General features: G+C 35.8%; 1 protein-coding gene across 2 annotated transcripts in view; it reads left to right on the forward strand.

Annotated features, from left to right (window-relative positions):
• Window positions 1-19492, forward strand: part of LOC118273896 (uncharacterized) — an 80285-nt gene that overhangs the window by 46138 nt on the left and 14655 nt on the right. For both annotated transcript variants that reach the window (XM_035591082.2, XM_035591083.2), the window contains 2 exons: window positions 17127-17224; window positions 17446-19425. In XM_035591082.2, the coding sequence (XP_035446975.2) occupies window positions 17191-17224; window positions 17446-19425 (2014 nt within the window). In that variant the 5' untranslated portion in view covers window positions 17127-17190. The remainder of the gene's footprint in view (window positions 1-17126; window positions 17225-17445; window positions 19426-19492) is intronic.

A 19492-nucleotide genomic window follows, 5' to 3' on the forward strand; every position in this document is an offset into this window, starting at 1 on the left:
ACATAAGTATAATATCACAATATTTGGCAACTGTGCATAATGCATGCGACATGTTACACGTTTCGACAGGTTACGTAAAATTTGGAGCTGCTTTAGAACATTATAATAGCAATAGCATTCGCAATCTCGAGCTATTTAAATGCAATTTAAGTAATGGCGAATGTTTGTATTTAGATTTGCAATAATTATATGGAAAACAGAAGAAATATGGTGATTATGTTGCGTGCGTTGACGGTGATAAGGATATCTGAGTCGATTGAAGAAGTCTGTGGCAAGAAGTGTGTGTTGGGAAATGGTGCAAAGGCTTAGGGGACATCCTTTTGTACATGATGATATGTTATAGATTTCATAAAATCTTCTGTTCAATGGGAGTTCCAACTCTACAAGACTTTTATGAGATCGATGTGACAATTAGATTTTCTCAATGATGCAAAGAATGTAGTAAAGATACTTCGCTATCTATTATGTACACTGATGGTGTAAAAGCAGGAAGACTATTAATAAATGTGTGCGATTATTTTTGTCTAACGAATAAAATTATATTTAAGTACAAGGTTTTGCTAAATGAATAGAATCAGTTAAGTGATTCTCGAATCCGTTCGTCACTATCCATTCAAGTATCTTTCTTAACTATAATAGGCTTGAAATAGACCTACATAGGTACTTAAGTGTCAAAGATTAAACATCTTCCAAAACAGTTGGAATTTAAATATTAAAATGATGCCTTTACAAGCGTACAAAGCGTACGATATTGCCTACTTTCCCATGAAGTGCGTAGTCGGCGTATTTGTTAGCCAAACATTACATAAAAAATACATAATAAAGAAGAAGCGTAAACAATCGATTTACCAGTGGAACCACTCTACCGTACTTGAATCAATTGATTTAGCTTTGAACATAATATACTGTATCAAAACCAAGATGAATGGGGATTTTAATATAGCCAAAGTAACTCGGTCGACGACCGAAGATGTCATGTTGATTGTAACTTATAACGTAATCCTCGAGATTAGTTAATTTAAATATCAGATAATTTACATAAATTGATGATTAACACTTCCTGATTGTGGCAAAATTTGATAGACTGATTATGTTTGGAGGGTGATGTAAAATTGGAGTTATTGAAAGCAATATTTTTAATAAGAAGTTTTTTTGATAAATTATGTCAAAACATTTACCAAGATGATTTCTTAAGAATTTAATACAGCTTGATTCAAAAGTTGAAGATGGTCAATTTTATAATATTCCATTTTTTGACTTAGTTAATACCCTTATTAGTATAAATGCCTTCTTCAACAGTGGACATCTCTCGGCTGATGATGATGATGAGGTTGTATAAATGTCAGATAATGTTGCATTCATTAAATCAAGGATAAAACGATGTACAACCAATATTAAATCGATAACATCTGTAGGCAGCTAATTATACAAGAGGTATCATTAATGGAATAATACTGATCAATAGGTATCTACACCATAGCGCACGTGTGGCTGACATATTATACAACGTAATTAATTAAATATGCGATACACCATCTTGTATTATGTAATAGTTTCTTCCATAAAATATTCGTATTAAACAAGTTTTATATTATTACGAGTAGAGTAACAAAACCAAATAGATTTCTTTCCCAAAGTTGAAAAACAGTTATCCACACGCTTAATTTTCATTGAACTGTGATTTAATGAAAGGAAGAAAATGAAAATATTGTAAAAGGATGATGAAAAAATAAATCGTATTTGTAATCGAATCTATGTATTACATACGTATAGTGTTCCGCTAACCTAAAAGTAACTTTTACCTAGTAAGATCTATGCAAGACTAAGCAAGAATAATTTGTTAAATATTTCTTAATAAAGATCCTATTAATACTTATTATAATATTGGCTTGTCATGTTTAAAATGTCGTTTGACATGTATAATCTGGTGATATCTCCAGATAATGGTATTATTGTTTATAATCCCGATAGCAGTTACACTGATATTAGGTAAGTATTACACTCATCACGATCATATAACATTAAGATATACTATGCTGTCCTTGAAATAGATTAGGTTATGACGACCACGTTGGTTGACGATGATAATAAATATAAGTAGGTTTTTTAAGGAGGCAAAATCATCCAATGACTTCTCCTACCTTGGGCGAGGCGAAAGAGAGTGTCTGACTTTTACTGATTAAAAATCACCCCATTCCTTCTCCTGCTTTTCGAGCCGAAGCCCCGGTGAGTCTTAATAATAGCATGATTTCTGATATATATTATGAGGATTCTGGAATCGTACTCAATGTATCGCTGAATAATAATACAAATTGAAACGACACCTCTTCACAATTAGTCGATCAAGAAGACTTAATTCCAAATCAAGATATTACTGTTATAACTGCCGCACTCATAGACATTTAATGATTACTTAAACTATTCCCTAGTAACGATTTTGTTCGAAAAGTGGTTGCTTAGCACTGGGTTAAGTAATCATTAAATGACTCTGAGTACGGCGGTAAGTCCTCCATCTAATAATCTTGTACTAGCAACACGTACTTGTGCTACTTAGAGTCTATTTAAATACAAATGGCGCATCAGATCATCATTAGAATCGAGTTGACCCTTCAATTGCGTTTGATACGATTACCAATGATGTTACGTAACTATTTCAATGGCTACTGACGTTGGATCTTCATTGTAAACATTGGTTACTTTGCTTTTAGTACCTTGTATTGAATTTATAGGAGTGGTGTCCTTGAAATCAGTTTTTTGGGTAAAAGGAATAAAGTGGTTGTGGAATTTTTCTTCATTTATGTTAAAACTACAACTACATGTATTACAAGTGTTAGACGTACTGTACGGTACATACTAATTTACTCCTGTTTCTCATTGGGGTAAGCAGAAACAAGAGATTTACATACTGACTCTTTAATATGATTTTAACATACTTCTTTAGTTTCCATCATTAACCCACGTGTATTCTGTAGTATAGGTACCCACGTATACTTTACGTTGCTTAATGGTTCTATTGTAATAAATAAGTAGGAAGGCGATTCATGTGCTGTAATTTCCCGAAAGACCAGCCAGAGGCGCCAAAGGATTAATTATGATCAATTAAATTGTATCGTGACTTATGCAGCAAAGTAATATTTTTGAGTTAAGGTGCTTTTCCACCAGAATATCTTAAACATAACTTGCCTGAATCCGTTACCACCAGTGCAAAGCTATGTGTACCAGTGAATATGATTGGTGGAAGCCAAACGCATCTACAGCAACGTAGCATAGCACGTCTTTGGTGAAAAAACACCTTTAGATATGTGAGTTATGGTCAGCATTCCCTAACTGGCTTTTTTTAAAAAAATTGCACTGACACAGATCTACAATTTCTAGAAGATCCTTCATCATTTCTTGCATTGCGTCTATTGCGCAAGGTTCGCTCAGAGTACAACACCGTACTATACACAACCAGTTTACCATGGTCTCGCTTTGTACGATTAGTACGAACATTCGACGGTCAGGTTATATTGGTTTTGCATAAGTTAATGTGCAGCCGTGGATACAAGAAGTAAATCACAACTTCCTTATTAGTTTTGTTAGCCACACGACCAGCGGTTCACTGTACTTTCCCTTCGCTATGTGTCTTTGTACAAACCATTTTTCTATTGTATATAAATATTCAAATTGACTAGGATTAGTGACGCTCTGACTTATACTTCGGAATACTTTCGCCATCATTTTTCATTTCTTTGTTGTGGAGGCATTTTGTATGCATTGCAAGCATTTTGAACCATTTCAATTTTGACGTATTGATTGTTCGTATTTAGTGTTGGTTCTTCGTTTTTTACAGTTCATCTTTCAGAATGCCTCGTTGGTCGAATGGTCGCAACTTCGCAAGTGCGATTGTTAGACAAGGAGTCTCGGGTTCGATTTTTAGGTTTGGCAAAGTAAAGCTGGGCCTTTTCGATTTTTTAAAAATTTCTAAGTATTAGTACGGAGTCTGGAATTGTGCCCAGTATATGATAATATGCTCACTTCCTATTATATGGGACTTATAACACAAATGGTGAAAAGTGGGTGTACATTGTACAGTGGCATTAAGTGCCGTAACGTGCAAATCCACCTCTGCCTACCGTTCGGGAATAAAAGCATGACGTTGCGTTTTTAGAAATACTATTCTAAATCCTAATTTACTACTACTAACTCTACTACTACTAAATCCTAAATACAGTACCTATTTGGGTAAAGGAGTAATTCGGTTGGTACAAAATTACTCTACCAATTTCGGTCTGTTGTAATCACGAAGTTTGTAACGTCTATGTACTTAGAAGTTAGACGTCATATCTAAACCTTAAAGTGAAGCAAGAGCATTTAAGAGCAGCTCCAAACATAGCACTTCCAAGGTACAAAATAACTATATAACCTTCAACCTTACCACCTAAACGTTCTACTAGTAGATACAATTCGTGACTATCGGATTTATTTCATAGACGGAAAGGAATCTGCAAGGCAGTACCCTTAGTATGAATTTGCTTTACGCTTAAAGTTATCGAAACGAGACTGCATTCGGCGCTCTGATTGGCTTGCTTGAATAAACGAACCAATCAGTATCCTTAGTACGAGTTTGCTTTAAATTAAACGAAAACGAGACAAGAGCGCGTTAGGCACTCTGATTGGCCGGCGCGCAGGTAGCAACCAATCCTCGCGCCGAACATGCGTTTCGATCTCGTTAAACGTAAAAATAACTCGTACTAAGCCCTCAGAGTGCCATATGAATGATTATTTCAAACGTAAAGCAAAATCAAACTAAGGGTACATACTTAAGAATCGATGGAACGATTCAAGTCTATTTATTGCGCACTCTGAACAATATCCGCACTCCAATATTTCAAATGTTACGCTTCAGTACACTCCAGCTCAATGGCCAAAGGTTGAGGACCCCTGGTTAATGGTTCATAGTTCTCGCTTTACTCTCCACAATAAAGTACTCTGTTTTGTAGGAAGCCACAAATACTTGTGTTATGCTTTACTTTACTTTCTCTGTTTTGTGGTACTTTGTTATGTTTTCTAACTGGTTCTTTCTGGTTGTCTTGACGTGACGACTGTTTGTAAAATTATTTACAAAAAACAGATTTGAAAATTCTTGCAATGCATCTCAATTTTCTCTTTGTTTGTACCGTAGTTATTTGTGTCAATTCGATTGTTTTTAGATTGTGTGAAGTGGTTAAATGTAATTGCCCAGTAATGGTTCAATAACGGATTCTGGCATAGAACTTGGCTATTTTTTTATTGGTACAAGTCTGCCACAACCTCCTAAACGGCAAAACCGCTGCAACTCGTGTAAGCCTGGATCTACAGTAGATACAACCATGAAAACTCCGTATCACTGGAGTCTGGCGCGTCTCAGGGACGTGAATGACTGTCTTGGATCCCGCAACGAAATAAATCAGAAGATATAAGAGGAGAAGAAAACAAGTATTGAGCTTGTCAATTATTATTATTGAAATTCATTCAACATGTGGTTATCTACTAGTCTACAGTGAGTAAGGAATTGTGTAGTACGGTAGTTATGCTACTTAACACAAAAGGCATAAACATAAGACAATGAATAAAAGGGATGATGCCATATCAATTGTTTTTTATAAAAGAAAGTGGCGCTAGTGTAGTTTTTAGGGTTACCTAGGACCCAACAATCGGATGATCTATCTATTCTTTATGACAGTAAATTCACAGAAAACACAATCATTATTTTTCTATGATTCTATGAATCTCCTGATGTCATAGGTACATTGAAAAACAAATAATTGATCATTATAACGATAATGATTGAATGAAAGTGTCATTGTTTTGCCTTTTTAAATGCATAGGTCAATATAATCTATTTTCGTTATATAAGCAGAGTCAATGAAGTGGTGGAATTATTTTATCCTTTTGGCTTGACCTACGACCAATGACGGAGTGTCAGTGAGTGATGAAGCGTGTCTCACTAGTGTTGTGCGTCATTATCGGGAACAGACAGTAACCTGAGAGCAATACGCCCACCGCGCTAATGGTAACTTTGTAATTTATCTATAGTCGACGTTATCGAAACACACTTTGATTCACTGGGAGTACCCATTGTGACATTTCCACTGATTATTTTCATAACATTGTTTGTTTATCTATAAAGGGATCGATGGATTTTTATTTTACAGAAATCCACCCACTTTCGTTAGTTACTGTGAGGCACAAATAGAGAGTTCTTCTTCAGATTATTTCTGGAAAAACCATAGATTGATCAATTGTATCACCGATAGCTGACAACTAAATAGTTGGTAAGTCAGCTTCAATAATTATCATGAAAATAATTCTTAATCTTTCTAACATATTACATAAATATGTTAGAAAGATTAAGAATTATTTTGTATTAGAATGATATAGGAAATATCTAGGGTTGCCATTTCTCTCTCTTGGTATCTTACTAATATTATAAATGCGAATGCTTGTGAGTTCGTGAGTATGTTTGTTACTCAATCACGTCAAAATGGCTGAAGAGATCAGGATAAAATTTGAAACAGGGGTCTGGAATAACACATAGGATATTTTTTATCCCACGGTGTCGCGGTTGGGGTCGCTGGTAGAAGCTAAGAAGTTTAATGTAATTCCATAACTTGTTAAAAAAGTAAAGCTGTCTATGATTTTCTGAGGTATTGCACTAGTTAAACGAGACGAAGAACAGCACTTGAGTTCCATTAGCGAAGGGATGCGTTCAACACTTTTCTGTCAACAGATGAAAGCTTATACGAAAGTGAAATGTGAGATAATTTAATAGAAACCCTTTTCCTTTTCTCCAAATAAAACATGGTTGAGGAGACACAGTCGAAAGTGAAACACATAAACGAAACAAATTAAATTATCACGTAGTAACTAATTTAATATTCGAACGTCCGAAGCTATGCGTACGCGCACCTCCGTAACATATGTAATAGAAATTATCATAATGTTGGTTCAGATGTTAATCATATCGTGTCGTGTCCCTTCACTCCCTTTGCAGTAACATGTTATGTTGTAAAATAAGATTTTATGCAATTTTTGTTAACCTTACCTGATCTGTGTATAAAAGTGTAACTGCCGCTGAATGTCTCTGAGTACAGAGAGATTCAATGAAAACCTAAACTATTCTTTAGTAACCCTAATCATTAATTTGAAAAAAAAATGCTAGAAACTAGGTTAAGTAATCATTAAACGGGCTTGGTTTTTAGTCAGTAAGAGTCTGGCACTCCCTCTCACCTCGCCCAAGGCGGGAGAAGTAATTGGAATATTTTCCTCCCTAAAAAAAAAAAATACTATTACATGTCAGTTGCGTTCTTGGGTGCGGATTTTAATGGTCATTCCTTCACTGTGTGAGAAGATACCTTTGCTCAACACTTCCAAACATCTATACGTCGTCATACAAAACACGTCACAGCATATAATTATGTCAGCTATTTGAAAGATTCACACAATAATGTATTTAATTGTTAATTACAAGTTTCATTTCAATTCCAAAGCATTGACCTTCATTCATTTTATTTAATTTATAAGCGTACATATGAATATCATCTAAATAGGTGTTGTATGTAAAGAATTTACTTTCGCTTATTTTGTGTATAGTTTTGAACTGTGTAAAAGTGAAAATGATATCGTAATTTGAAATTAACAGAGCGCAAAGACGCCAGTTCTTGGGCCAGCTAATTAAATGGTGGTCAGTTTTTTGTAAACTCATTTAGAGGAGTATTGATATTGTAATTTATCTTGACTGTTCAATGCACTTTGTGGAGGTCATCTGTGCACAATATCACATTACACATCAACAGCCTATTAGTGGCCACTGCTGACCAGAGGCCTCTTCTCATACGAGAAGGTTCGAGCTTTAATCACCACTCTTGCTTAATGCAAGTTGGAGATTTCAAACTTATAATTAGAAATTACAAACCCGGGTTTGCAGTTCGTAGGTTTCGAAGCTTTTGTCACGAGAAGCGGACGGACGTATTTATTTATTGGTCTACGTTTTCTAAGCCCTTCGTCGTCGTCATACAAAATGGGGCTTTTATTTATGTCCATGCAAACTAAACTGGCATACAAAACTTCAGCTCAATCGGTTGAAGATTTCTGCTTCAAATTGAGTTCCATTATTACTCTTCACACATATGTATATGTACATTTTGCAAGTTAAATAAAATCCTGTAAAAGGAGTCACCCAGCCCCAATTACAGAATATAATTACTTACTTGAATTTTCGGAGATCTACCAGTTTAAATAATATGTTGTTTCCACGTAATTTTGGTAACAGCTAGATCATCAGTGTCAACATCTGTATTTTCGATCTGGCCAACAATAATCATTAACACGATATTTTTTCTAGAATTAATTTGTTTACTATTATGTTTAATTGAAATCTACAAAACAATTACTAAAAATATGATTGTTTGGCAATTACAGACAAACGATTTCGAAAACAAACGCAGCAATCTGAACAGGTTTTTTGTTAAAAACATTTCTATAATTTTTGATTGATTTTTATGCTTAATTGGTAGAACTAATTAGTTGAGCCGTACAATTTGAGGCTATGATTTTTAATGTTTTTTGTCTTAGAGAAACAATACTGGTTCGATGTAATATTTTGACCTCAAATTTGATTCACAGTAGGGTGCTACTTACTTTTAATGGTTTTTAGTTTGCATGCAATCTATTTTAATATAGTATTGTCCAATTCGGATGTCCTAATAGGTATTGCTGCGTTACTTATTATATTTTTTGAGACAACAATGACAAATCATTTATCACTTCGTCACTGTACTATATTTCATCTCATTTAAATATCAAGGTTAGTAATGCAAGTGAGTGACAATGAGGTTATTTCAATACACACGTAGCAAATAGGTTATTTAAAAAATATGGTTTTGTATATAAGTGACCTTTTTGTTGGTTATGTTATACATAACGTCTGTTTTACCACCTTCATAAGTTGCCCTGAAACTTTGTGCTGTTCATACAAATTTCGTTTTTAATTGAATCTAATAAAAGAGACCATCCGTTTATTGTGAAACAGCTGTCTGTTTACTAAAGGTCGTTACCTTTAGTCTTATACGAGTAGGCTCACTGTCTTCTACATACTAATATTGCACTGGTTTGAAGGTTGAAAAATCTGACAATCCGTCCTAACTTATGTGGTATCAGTACCCTTGGCATATTGCAAAGGGCAGATGGCAGTTGCTCCATTTAAAATACAAACATTCTGCCAAGTCACATTAAGACTTCTAGCGGTCAGAATAATCCCACCCAAAACATAAATGTGAAAGGCTGCCAAGTTCGATAATATTGGAATGCTTCGCCTATAAAAGAAGTGAGATCTAAATAAGTACCAAGTTCCATACACAAACCTCAGTTAAAAATGATATAACAAATTGGCAAGTTTTCACACACTTTGTTATAAACCTACTAAACGCAATGAGTTAGGTATATAATTTTCTATTAAAACTTGCCAAGTTATATCATTTTTAACTGAGGTCTGTGTATGGAACTTGGTACTTATTTAGATCTCACTTCTTTTATAGGCGAAGCATTCCAATATTATCGAACTTGGCAGCCTTTCACATTTATGTTTTGGGTGGGATTTCATTTATTTTTGTAAGGTTTATTTTCTTTTTTCCTTATTTTACTTTACTTTGACTAAATACAAACCTTCGTAACGAATTTTAGGTCGCTACGACCATTGGAAGATATAGATAATATTTTTGTTTTAGTTCCTTAGGGGTATAAATTTACACCTTCATTATTTTTAAAACCGACTCACACTTGGCCATTTTCAGATTTTTTCCTTTACCTTGACCTAAAGACCTACCTCCATGCCAAATTTCAAGTCAATACGACCATTGGAAGTGGTCTAGGTTTTTGATGAGTGAGTCAGTCAGTGAGTGTATAGTAAAAATAGCGATTTTCTGACGTCGATATCTCAATACCTACAATAGGTAATGAAATTTTGTATTTTAGATAAGCAAGTAGATCTCGACAGATACTAGAAATTTCATATGCGTAGATAAAATAGATTTTGAGTTATAGGTGGGTCGAACTTGGCCCGAAATGGTTCGTGTAATATAACCCACGGCCGGTGTGTCGGTGTTTTGCTCGAACTTGGCGGACACACTGCCGTGTGTCTAGATTTAGAAAAAAGTCACAAAGAAAAGAGGAAAAGTAATGTTGTCAAAATTCGTGTTACCGTGATAATGATGCAGTGGTACATAGAAATAGTGAGAAATGTCACGTTTTGTAACGAGATGCTTTCTTTATGGATAATTTACTCCGATGTTCACAGTTACCTACGTGTGCATGACTGTTAAATTATGTTGATCCACTATCGCTGACTAACAATCGGAATATGGGACACGATGACACTTCTATGTATAGTGTTAGTCATTAAGCAAGTAAAAAGAGGAGATGCTCTAATGTGATTGTGCACTGTGACAAAACAAAACGGCCCTCACACACATCATAAGTAAAAAGGTATTATAAGTATACATAAGTAATAAGCGCTCTCAAAGTGATACATTAAAATGTTGATAATTGTCAACATTTTTGTAGTATGGGGTTTGTAAAGTCTCGCGCTCCACGTAAAGAGTCAAGTGTTACAAAGGGAATTCCAGTTATGATATCCTCTTTGTATTTGCTTCATGGTGTTAGCTTTGTTTTCGACTTTTGTAGAAATTTAACTGTTGGTCCTGCAAGAGCTAACTAGTGCTGAGATGGGATCCCGCATCTCTGTGAAAACTAGTCAAAGAGAGGATTTAATAACATGTGTAGTTGTGCATTTCTGCACCTCAATCGGATCGGAAATAAAAGATCAGCCGTACCAAGTGAAGCCGTGAGTTCGATCGATGGGTCCTGTGTTAAAGGTTCTGTTACCATTTTTACGAGCACAGTTTTTTGACTTCAATAATGCTGCTGGTAATTTTGAATCGCAAAAGAAGAATAGAAAAACGCTCTTGGAAACCAATACTTAAAGTTGAAAATAGCGATGATTTTGATGCATGTTCTTATAGAATATAAATCTAATTTCACACTTTGTTTTGTCAAATTAAAAATGGAGCAGATGATGGCATTAATTTGCTATGCTTTTGGCGACTTTAATTTCCTTTTTAGTTGCTGTGTTAAGAGCTGTTTTCGGCTAAACGGACTACTTTAGATTTTTTTTATTTGTGGCAAGAACTGTAGACGGTTTTTGAGGTAATTTCTTACATCAACCTACTTATAAAATAGGTGTTTTTTATAAATGGATCACATTAATGAATACTAAGAAGTTGCCAGTAACGACTGACCTGTAGCGCGTTAGCAAAATATAGTCTGTAATACTGAAACCTTTTTTTATGGTATAAGCCGGTAAACGAGCAGACGGTTCACCTGATGGTAAGCAATCGCCGGCGCTCATGGACCCCAAAACCGTTACATTTCAAGTGCGTTTCTGTTCTTATGAGGGTTAGGAATTGAAGGGTTGTTGGGAAAGATTGCGGAGGTAATTGAGCCTCCGGTAACGATCACTCACACAACGCAGGAGCGTTGTTTCACGGCGCTTTTACCCATAGTTAATACGTCAGTTTTACCTTATAATAAAAAATCAGTGTGACTTTAAAACTGCTTATTTCAAATCACAGCACTCATATAACTATGAATGAAACACAAAAAAATAAAACAAAGGACAAATATCTCATTAAACCCTCGTCACTACACAATGACGGATCCAAGATTGCCGTCAAAGATTTCTATGTCCTTGACGACAGTTCTGTTGCATCAGTAGTACTGGTACCAAGTGCCAGTACACGGTGTATTGTACAACGGTTCAAATAGGGGCATAGACTCCGTACTGCCATCACGCAACTTGAACGTAGATTAAATAATAGACCTCGTATAGACGGTACCATAAGTGTTAGATTGGTTTTGTTGTCTGTGAGTGCATGTGTACTTATGACTCCTGCTGGATGATGGTCTATTTGTATTTTAATGCCATTTATAGGAGTAAGTAGGTAAATTAAGCTAGGATTTGCTGCTTGCTTTATCGTCAAGTTCTTATATAATTCTTCTTTGTTATTTAATTAGAAATAATAGTTGTTTAACTTAGCTGATCTTGATCTACTCTTGGATATTCAGCAGATATTATTTTTTCTTTCTTTCTAAAATATACTGTCGATATTTGACTGATTAGTCTCAACTGTATATGCTGATGAGTTGCAGTGGCTACATAATAAATAATAGCAAGAGTGTTTGAAATTCATCCATAGAAAAAAGGGACTTACTTAAGTACTTAAATACTATCTGTATGTACTTTAATAACTATCCCGTAAAATGTATGACAACATACATTTTACGGGATAGTTACGGGGCACGGATCAAGAGTCCGTGGATAACAAATAAAAATAGAAAAAAAAAAAACTATTACATTATCTTCTTTTTTATTTTAAAAGATTCTGCATAATATAAAATGGTATTTGTCCTTCCGATAAATGTCAATACACCCATTAATAACAATGTAATCTAAATGCAGAACAAATAAATTCTGCGAATGTATTTTTTCATCGGCTGTACGCAGTGTTGTGACTCTGTTAAAATTCGAGTCGCGCCCCAGCCCGCTTGCTTTATGTCGATGTAATTTAATTCACTAGGGATGGGATGCATCACGTACCTACACGTAGACTATAAACTGACCTAGTTTTAAGTGACTTTGACTTTATTTGTTTCTTATAAATAATGTATGAGTTTATTTGTAACTTGAACATATAATTAAAGCTAACGATTAATTTTGAACTAAAATTAATATTACAAAACGGTTTTTTTTTTGAGGTGGGAAAATCATCCAATGACTTATCCTGCCTTGGGTGAGGCGAGAGGGAGTGTCAGACTCTTACTGACTAAAAACCACCCCGTTCCTAGTAATTAGATAAAAAGCCGTAGAGGTGTCATCATAAATATTGATTAAGTTTTGTGTATCTGGTTATAAAGGGCAAACAAACAAAATATCAGGGCGGTGAATCCCTTCGGTCTTAACTATCTTCTGTTTTGCTTATGCGTAGGGTTAGGCATGGTTGGAACTAGTTATTAGATACTGGGTGTACTTCTCCCTCATGTTGGCTTAAACAACCCACGTGTATTGTTTTATTTGACTTACCTATTGCTATAAGCATTTCAACATTTAACCAGTTTAACCTATTTACCCAACTAAACAACTCATAACATTGTCTTATTTAACTTTACATAACAACAAAAACATTACACTGACAATCGACAACAAAATTATCGACACTTGCACGTCTCTATACTAAAAAAGCATGAATCGGTGCTCAGGCGCATTCTGTCACGATCCTCGTGTTTTACTTACCACTTACACCGACACGACTGTATTGAACGTTTCACTAACCATTACCTTTTTTGTTCGGATTACATTCCAATTTATTTGAAATCAAAACGCAATGGGTGCTTAAAATTGTTTATTGTCGTGACATCAAGTTGGAATATTTAGTAAAGTGAAGTGATTTTAAACTCGTGGTTTTGTAGAAAAAGTTTGTTGTTCTTTGTGACTTTATTTACTTGGTTCTTTGTTCATATAATATTAGGACTTGTATTATACAGGCTTCGGTGGTTGGGGCAAAAAAAAGAGCCTGAACTCCCGGATTTGGTTTTTGGGACATGACACCAAAATATTACCAATAACCCTTAAATTCCTAACCCCCAAAAGGCCGGCAACGCCTCTGGTGTTTTGGGTGTCCAAGGCGGCGGTGGTGATTGCTTACCATTATATCATAAAACAAAACATAACAGCTTCTTTGTGTCATGCAATAAAGACAAAAAAAAAATACTTTTGCAATCTTAATCTTAACTAACGATTATATCAAAAAATATTAAAAGACGTAAGTGACTTTGACCTGGATAAAAATAATCACGTTTTATCATAACTTCATAAGAGTCCGGGTACGATTCCCAAGTTAGGCAAGTATGTTGTAAAGTATGACAGTACAGTTTTATGTCACTTTGTTATATAACAATAATGACACGGCTCAATGCTCTGTTCGCAGATCTTTATGGAACTAAAGTGTTTGTCAACATTGTGTGTCTGTGTGTGTGTGTGTGTGCTACTTACGTACGATTAGCACGTGAGTTCTTGAACTTCAAATTTCGCACTTAGCACCCACGTAATAAAGTTGCGGTTAAGGTCAAATATTATTTAACGTATAGTAAATAGTATTCAAGTGTTTTATAGTACGAGTAAGTATAAACGTGACCGGTTTTACGTCCTAAAACTTTGACCAGATAAAGAAAAATTAGGGGATGCATTCCCTAAGATATATCGGTGATCTAACTGCGATCCCCAAGCCACCTGCCAAGCGTGGGGATTATGGCACCCCCTTCCCCTTTTTATGGGGGAGGCCGTTGTCCAGCGACTGGACTGGGACTGTGGACGTCTTACGATTGATGATGATGTATATACGACTATACGTAAATTGGTTGTTGTATTATCTTCAACAGTTTCTATACTTTTTATGAAGGATTTCTTGTGGTGAAAATCTGCTAAGATTTTAAATTGACTGACTTATCGATAGCAACCGCAAACAAACGGATTGGAATGATGAGTAAAAAGTGGCCGCAGACCATTATGTAACAATAAAGAACTCACTAACAATAAATGTCTTGGATTAGTTTAGATTTAGCGAACTTTTTGTATTGAGTTGGATATAAGATTACGTTATTACGATTTCCTAAGATATTGGCGGAGAAGCACCTATTTTAGAGTAATACACATATATGTATCATATTTACTAGAAGGAGCATCTTTAGCAATAGACCCAATTCTAACCCTCAAAAGGCTGGCATCGCACTTGCAATATCTCTGGTGTTTCAAGTGTCCATGGGGCCGCCCATGGATACTTGAAACATCGGCTATTGCTTTCCATCAGATGGTCCGTCTGCTCGTTTACCGGCTTATTCCATGAAAAAGGTATTTCGAGCTTTTACATAGAATTTCGAAATTGAAATATCAAATGATAAATATTTTGTCCAACCCGGCAATTGATTCTTGGTCTGCAGTTGTTTCGTATCTCTAATCTCTAAATACTTGCATAGCATGTTTCTCCCGTATGTCTAACTCAGTAAGATTTGTGCATTAGAAAGCACATTAGGTACAAAGTAGCCTAGATCACTCTGAATCTAGGACATCACTTACTCTAGACCAAATAACACACGTCTGCGGTTTTATACGCAAATTGCATTTCATTACTCGCTTTAAACCGCTAATTAATTTCACCAACGATTTACAACCCGCAATGTATACTACGCATTTATTAAATTCCAATTTTCGTAATTATGACATTATTTTCTGACATTTAATTTTAAGGCCTTGATAATAGATGCGTGTTTTGCTTGCGCTAATTTGTGAGGACATCTGAACGTATGCAATCGTTGTAGCTAATTGACTGCGCTCCTGACCTTTGCTCACTTAATCTAAATAGTTTATTACTTTTGAACTTATTTACCTATAGGTACGAAGCTATAATGTATGCATTTTTACCCGTGGTATACCGGAACGTAATATCTGGAAGTCACTAATGACCAAGGAAGGCCTTTTTTTGTTTTTTGATGGTGGAAAATCATCCAATGACTTCTCAGGCCTATGTTCATCAGTGGACGTCTTGTGGCTGATATAAATGATGATAATTATGTTATTTGGCTGAAAGTAAGTAATAAGTTTAGGAGGCCGAGGCCAGCCTCCTAAATACTTCTCTACATAGAGTGTATAAATTAGATATTTTCCTTTTATAACTTGATGGAATACTTCTGGAAAGGAGTAAGCAGAATTGAATCATGATAAAATTCCACCTGGTTTATTTATCACACTACAACTAATCCCTACTTCGATTAACCCACAAAAACTTACGTAGCACCCTTCTTTCACCCTTAAAGTTCGTATCAAAGTCCATAAATCACACAAAAGTTTTATTTGTATGGAATTAGCAACTCCTAACAAAACTACAACTGACCCACTGAACTCAAGTATTTTGACCAATTACCACTTCTGTTGGTAATTTGTAGTTGGTCATTAAGGTACATGACCCTGTATGAGTATGTAGTACTGATAATTATCTATGTAGGTCAGGTCCCTTATTCGATGGATGTTATACTTAAGATGCATTTCGAGGTTGTTTATGAAAATGCTGCTATTTTTGACCCTGGTCTATTTGTTATAGCAATTCGTTGTTTGACGTCTGTTTGGGAATTCATAAATAAATAGCGTTTTTTTATAGTGTAAGCCAGAAATCGAGTCGTCAGATCACCTGATGGTAAGCAATCGCCGCCGTCTAAAACACCAGAGGCGTTAAGAGTGCGTTGCTACTTTTGGGGGTTAGGAATTTAAGGGTTTTGGGGAATTGGGAACCTCACTCACACAACGAAACACAACGCAAGCGTTGTTTCACGTCGGTTTTCTCTGAGGCCGTGGTATCACTCCGGTCATACTAATTCGTGCCGAAGCATGGCTCTCAGGGCATGGCAAGTGTGGAAACACTTATAAATTAAGTAGCAAATAGCAGAGAGAGGCAAGAGGCATCTAAATCTGAATAAATAAATAAATAGCTCCCAGTAGGTACGTATGGTGTACGGTACCCATAGTTATTATGTAGATATAATACAGACATGTGACATGAGTATTACACCATCGTTATATAAACAGTTTCCCATGCCACGGGTAACGTTGTGAACTATTACGATTGCAATGTGCAATTTATTGCTATTTTATACTGCAATTAACACTACGACACATATGAGATTTTCTTTGCATTGTACATAATTTGTTTAGATTTATGTGGGTTCGGATTCTATTTTTAGGCGAAAAGTGCATTTATATTTTTTTATATGCATCTTTGCCTTGCCTATTTCTGAAAAATAAAGTTATGATTTATGTTAATTATATGATATTTCAAATCAATATATCTTCGATAGTATTAGTATCCGTAAGAATAAAATATGTGTCTAATGTTTCAAAATAATCTACAAGACGGACGTTTAAATAAAAATTAGTCGTCTACCATATTATGTCGATGGTCAAGGAATCTAAGATATTAACCTTATATTTTTTCTTTTATTTCCAGGGCGAGCCATGACAGGGTGGAGATGAAGCAGAGTTGAATATAATAAGTGTAACGACAACATGTTATGAACATGGAATCGCCAGTGAGAATATGTTTAGGTGAGTTAACAAATAAGTTACAGTTTAGTAAATAAATAACCATTTATTGGAGACATGACATTACAGATCACAACAAAAGTTAGCAAACAATGAGTATTATTATATTAAACCTTTACCTTATAACTATGCTAATTGTTAAACATTTTTTTCTAAACAGACAACACCACATAACGGCGGTCATACAACAGAATATAATTAACATTAACATTGTTACATTACAGGTGCAGCATTAGTAGTGAATTTACTACTGTTGAGCAGCACAGCAGTTAGCGGCAACGCTATACCCGATACGACATCTACGACTGTCAAAGATGAGAGGGCGCCACGGTACACCCGTGTTAACGGCACCTGGCTCGCGAGGAACCGACCCAAGACTCCAGACGTCTCCCTTAACGAACTAAACCCTAAAGACTCTACCTCTGAAGAACACACAGAAAAAAATGCAAAATACAAGGATAGGGGAAGAGTACGATTCAACTCACAGGTCAAATCTAGCACAGAAAGTCCAAGAAGAAGAGTGAAATCCACAGAAACCACCCCTAAGTTAGTAATAGTAACTCCTACGCCAGAAGTGAAAAGACCCGCAGAAATTGTAGACAGTATGCAAAAGTTTAAGAAAACAAAACTACCAGCTTTCAGTAGCAGTACGACACCCATTAGTGTGAGCAGAGAAGTTCACAGTGAAGAAGTTTCCGAGGAACAAGTGGAAGCTGCCGAAGACGAAGAAAAGGAATCTTTCGAGAGATTCACTTCTGGAAATTTTGATAGCAGTTTCTTTACTATACCCACTTTTAACTACGAAAATGACTTCACTCATGACTCGGACAACGAGAGCTCTGACAATAAAGTAAAGAAGGAGTACAGCAGTCCGTCCTTTGGAGGCTTCTCCAGCTTCTTCCCTGGTGAAGCATCATACGGCTACAAAGATACAACTCATGATATATTTAAATCAGAATCTTTCTTCGATTTTGACTCAGAGTTAACGACGCCGAAAAACGATTACTTCGACAAGAAGTTTCAACGGATCTCTTCAAGTATTATTAACAATTTAGATACTATGAAAGCTAAAGCTACTCCTTCCAATGCGCCTAATATTCAAATTATAAAGGAAAATATTGGTATGGAGAAATTAGGTAATAATACTCCAACTAACAGGTCGTCAGTATTTATTAAAAACACCAAAGAAATTCGTCTCTTAGATAATGATGGTGCTGATAGTTCCAAAAAAGAGTTATCTGATGTACAAGGTACAAGCATATATTATGAAATGTCTGTTTTATCCACTGAAACCTATGCTATCACTCACGATGATGACTGCGAAAATGAATCGTCACCTCAACCAACACCGAGTACGTCTGCAGAAGAAGAACTAGCGTCTGTGAAAGCCGCACAACGTACAGTCCACACGGCGACTCGGCCGCCACTGCCTGATCCTAGCCCTGAGACTATATCCGTATCACCTACGAGTTATCTGCCTCTATCAAGTGGAATACCTATTATAGATTCAATAAATTCTATTCCAGTTTCTACTCAAAATTCCGTATCATCGACGGAAAGAGTAACTAAAAAGTTTTCTAGTAGCTTTAACAGACATCGAACTTATTCGAAACGTCTTAATATAAATAGTAATAACGACTCTCCTAATAGTGTGACACCAAAACCTGATAGTATAATCTCTTCGACTCTTGGTCCAAGGCTTCCATTGCGTAAATTCCATCATACAACTCCTAAAACGAAACCTATTTGGATGGTGCCTAGACGTAATTTTACCAGACCAAACGTTCGACCAACGAATCCTACGACAATATACTCCGAGCATTTTAGTGTGAAAGCAAAGACTACACCCCAACCACGGCAGCCGAGCCGGACAATGTTGACGACAGTTTCTTCAGATATCGATCCAGTACAACAAAGCGAGATTAGTGGAACTAAAAAGCTGGTACATTCTCATTCGATATCTGATAATGCGGTTCCAAGTTTGTGGAAACGAGGTTCGACAAAATTTGCATCGTCAACGGCGTCGTCGACAGAGGTTGAGGCGGAGAATGAGACAGAGAGTGAGTGGCAGATACCTCCAACATCGACAGCATGGGCCCTGGCCAGTCTACGCAGCCCGCCACCTGCACCTGGATCAGCGAACAAAACATCGACTCAGAAGAGTGTCGACGAAAACGAATTGCAGAAAGTTGGAGAAGTTTTAGGTGAGTGCCACATATTTAATGTAAAACTGTAAATATCTTTAGGAAAAATATTGTTTATTTATTTAGA

The sequence above is a fragment of the Spodoptera frugiperda genome, chromosome 3 (genome assembly GCF_023101765.2).
Source record: "Spodoptera frugiperda isolate SF20-4 chromosome 3, AGI-APGP_CSIRO_Sfru_2.0, whole genome shotgun sequence".
In the NCBI taxonomy this organism is placed as follows: Eukaryota; Metazoa; Arthropoda; class Insecta; order Lepidoptera; family Noctuidae; genus Spodoptera; species Spodoptera frugiperda.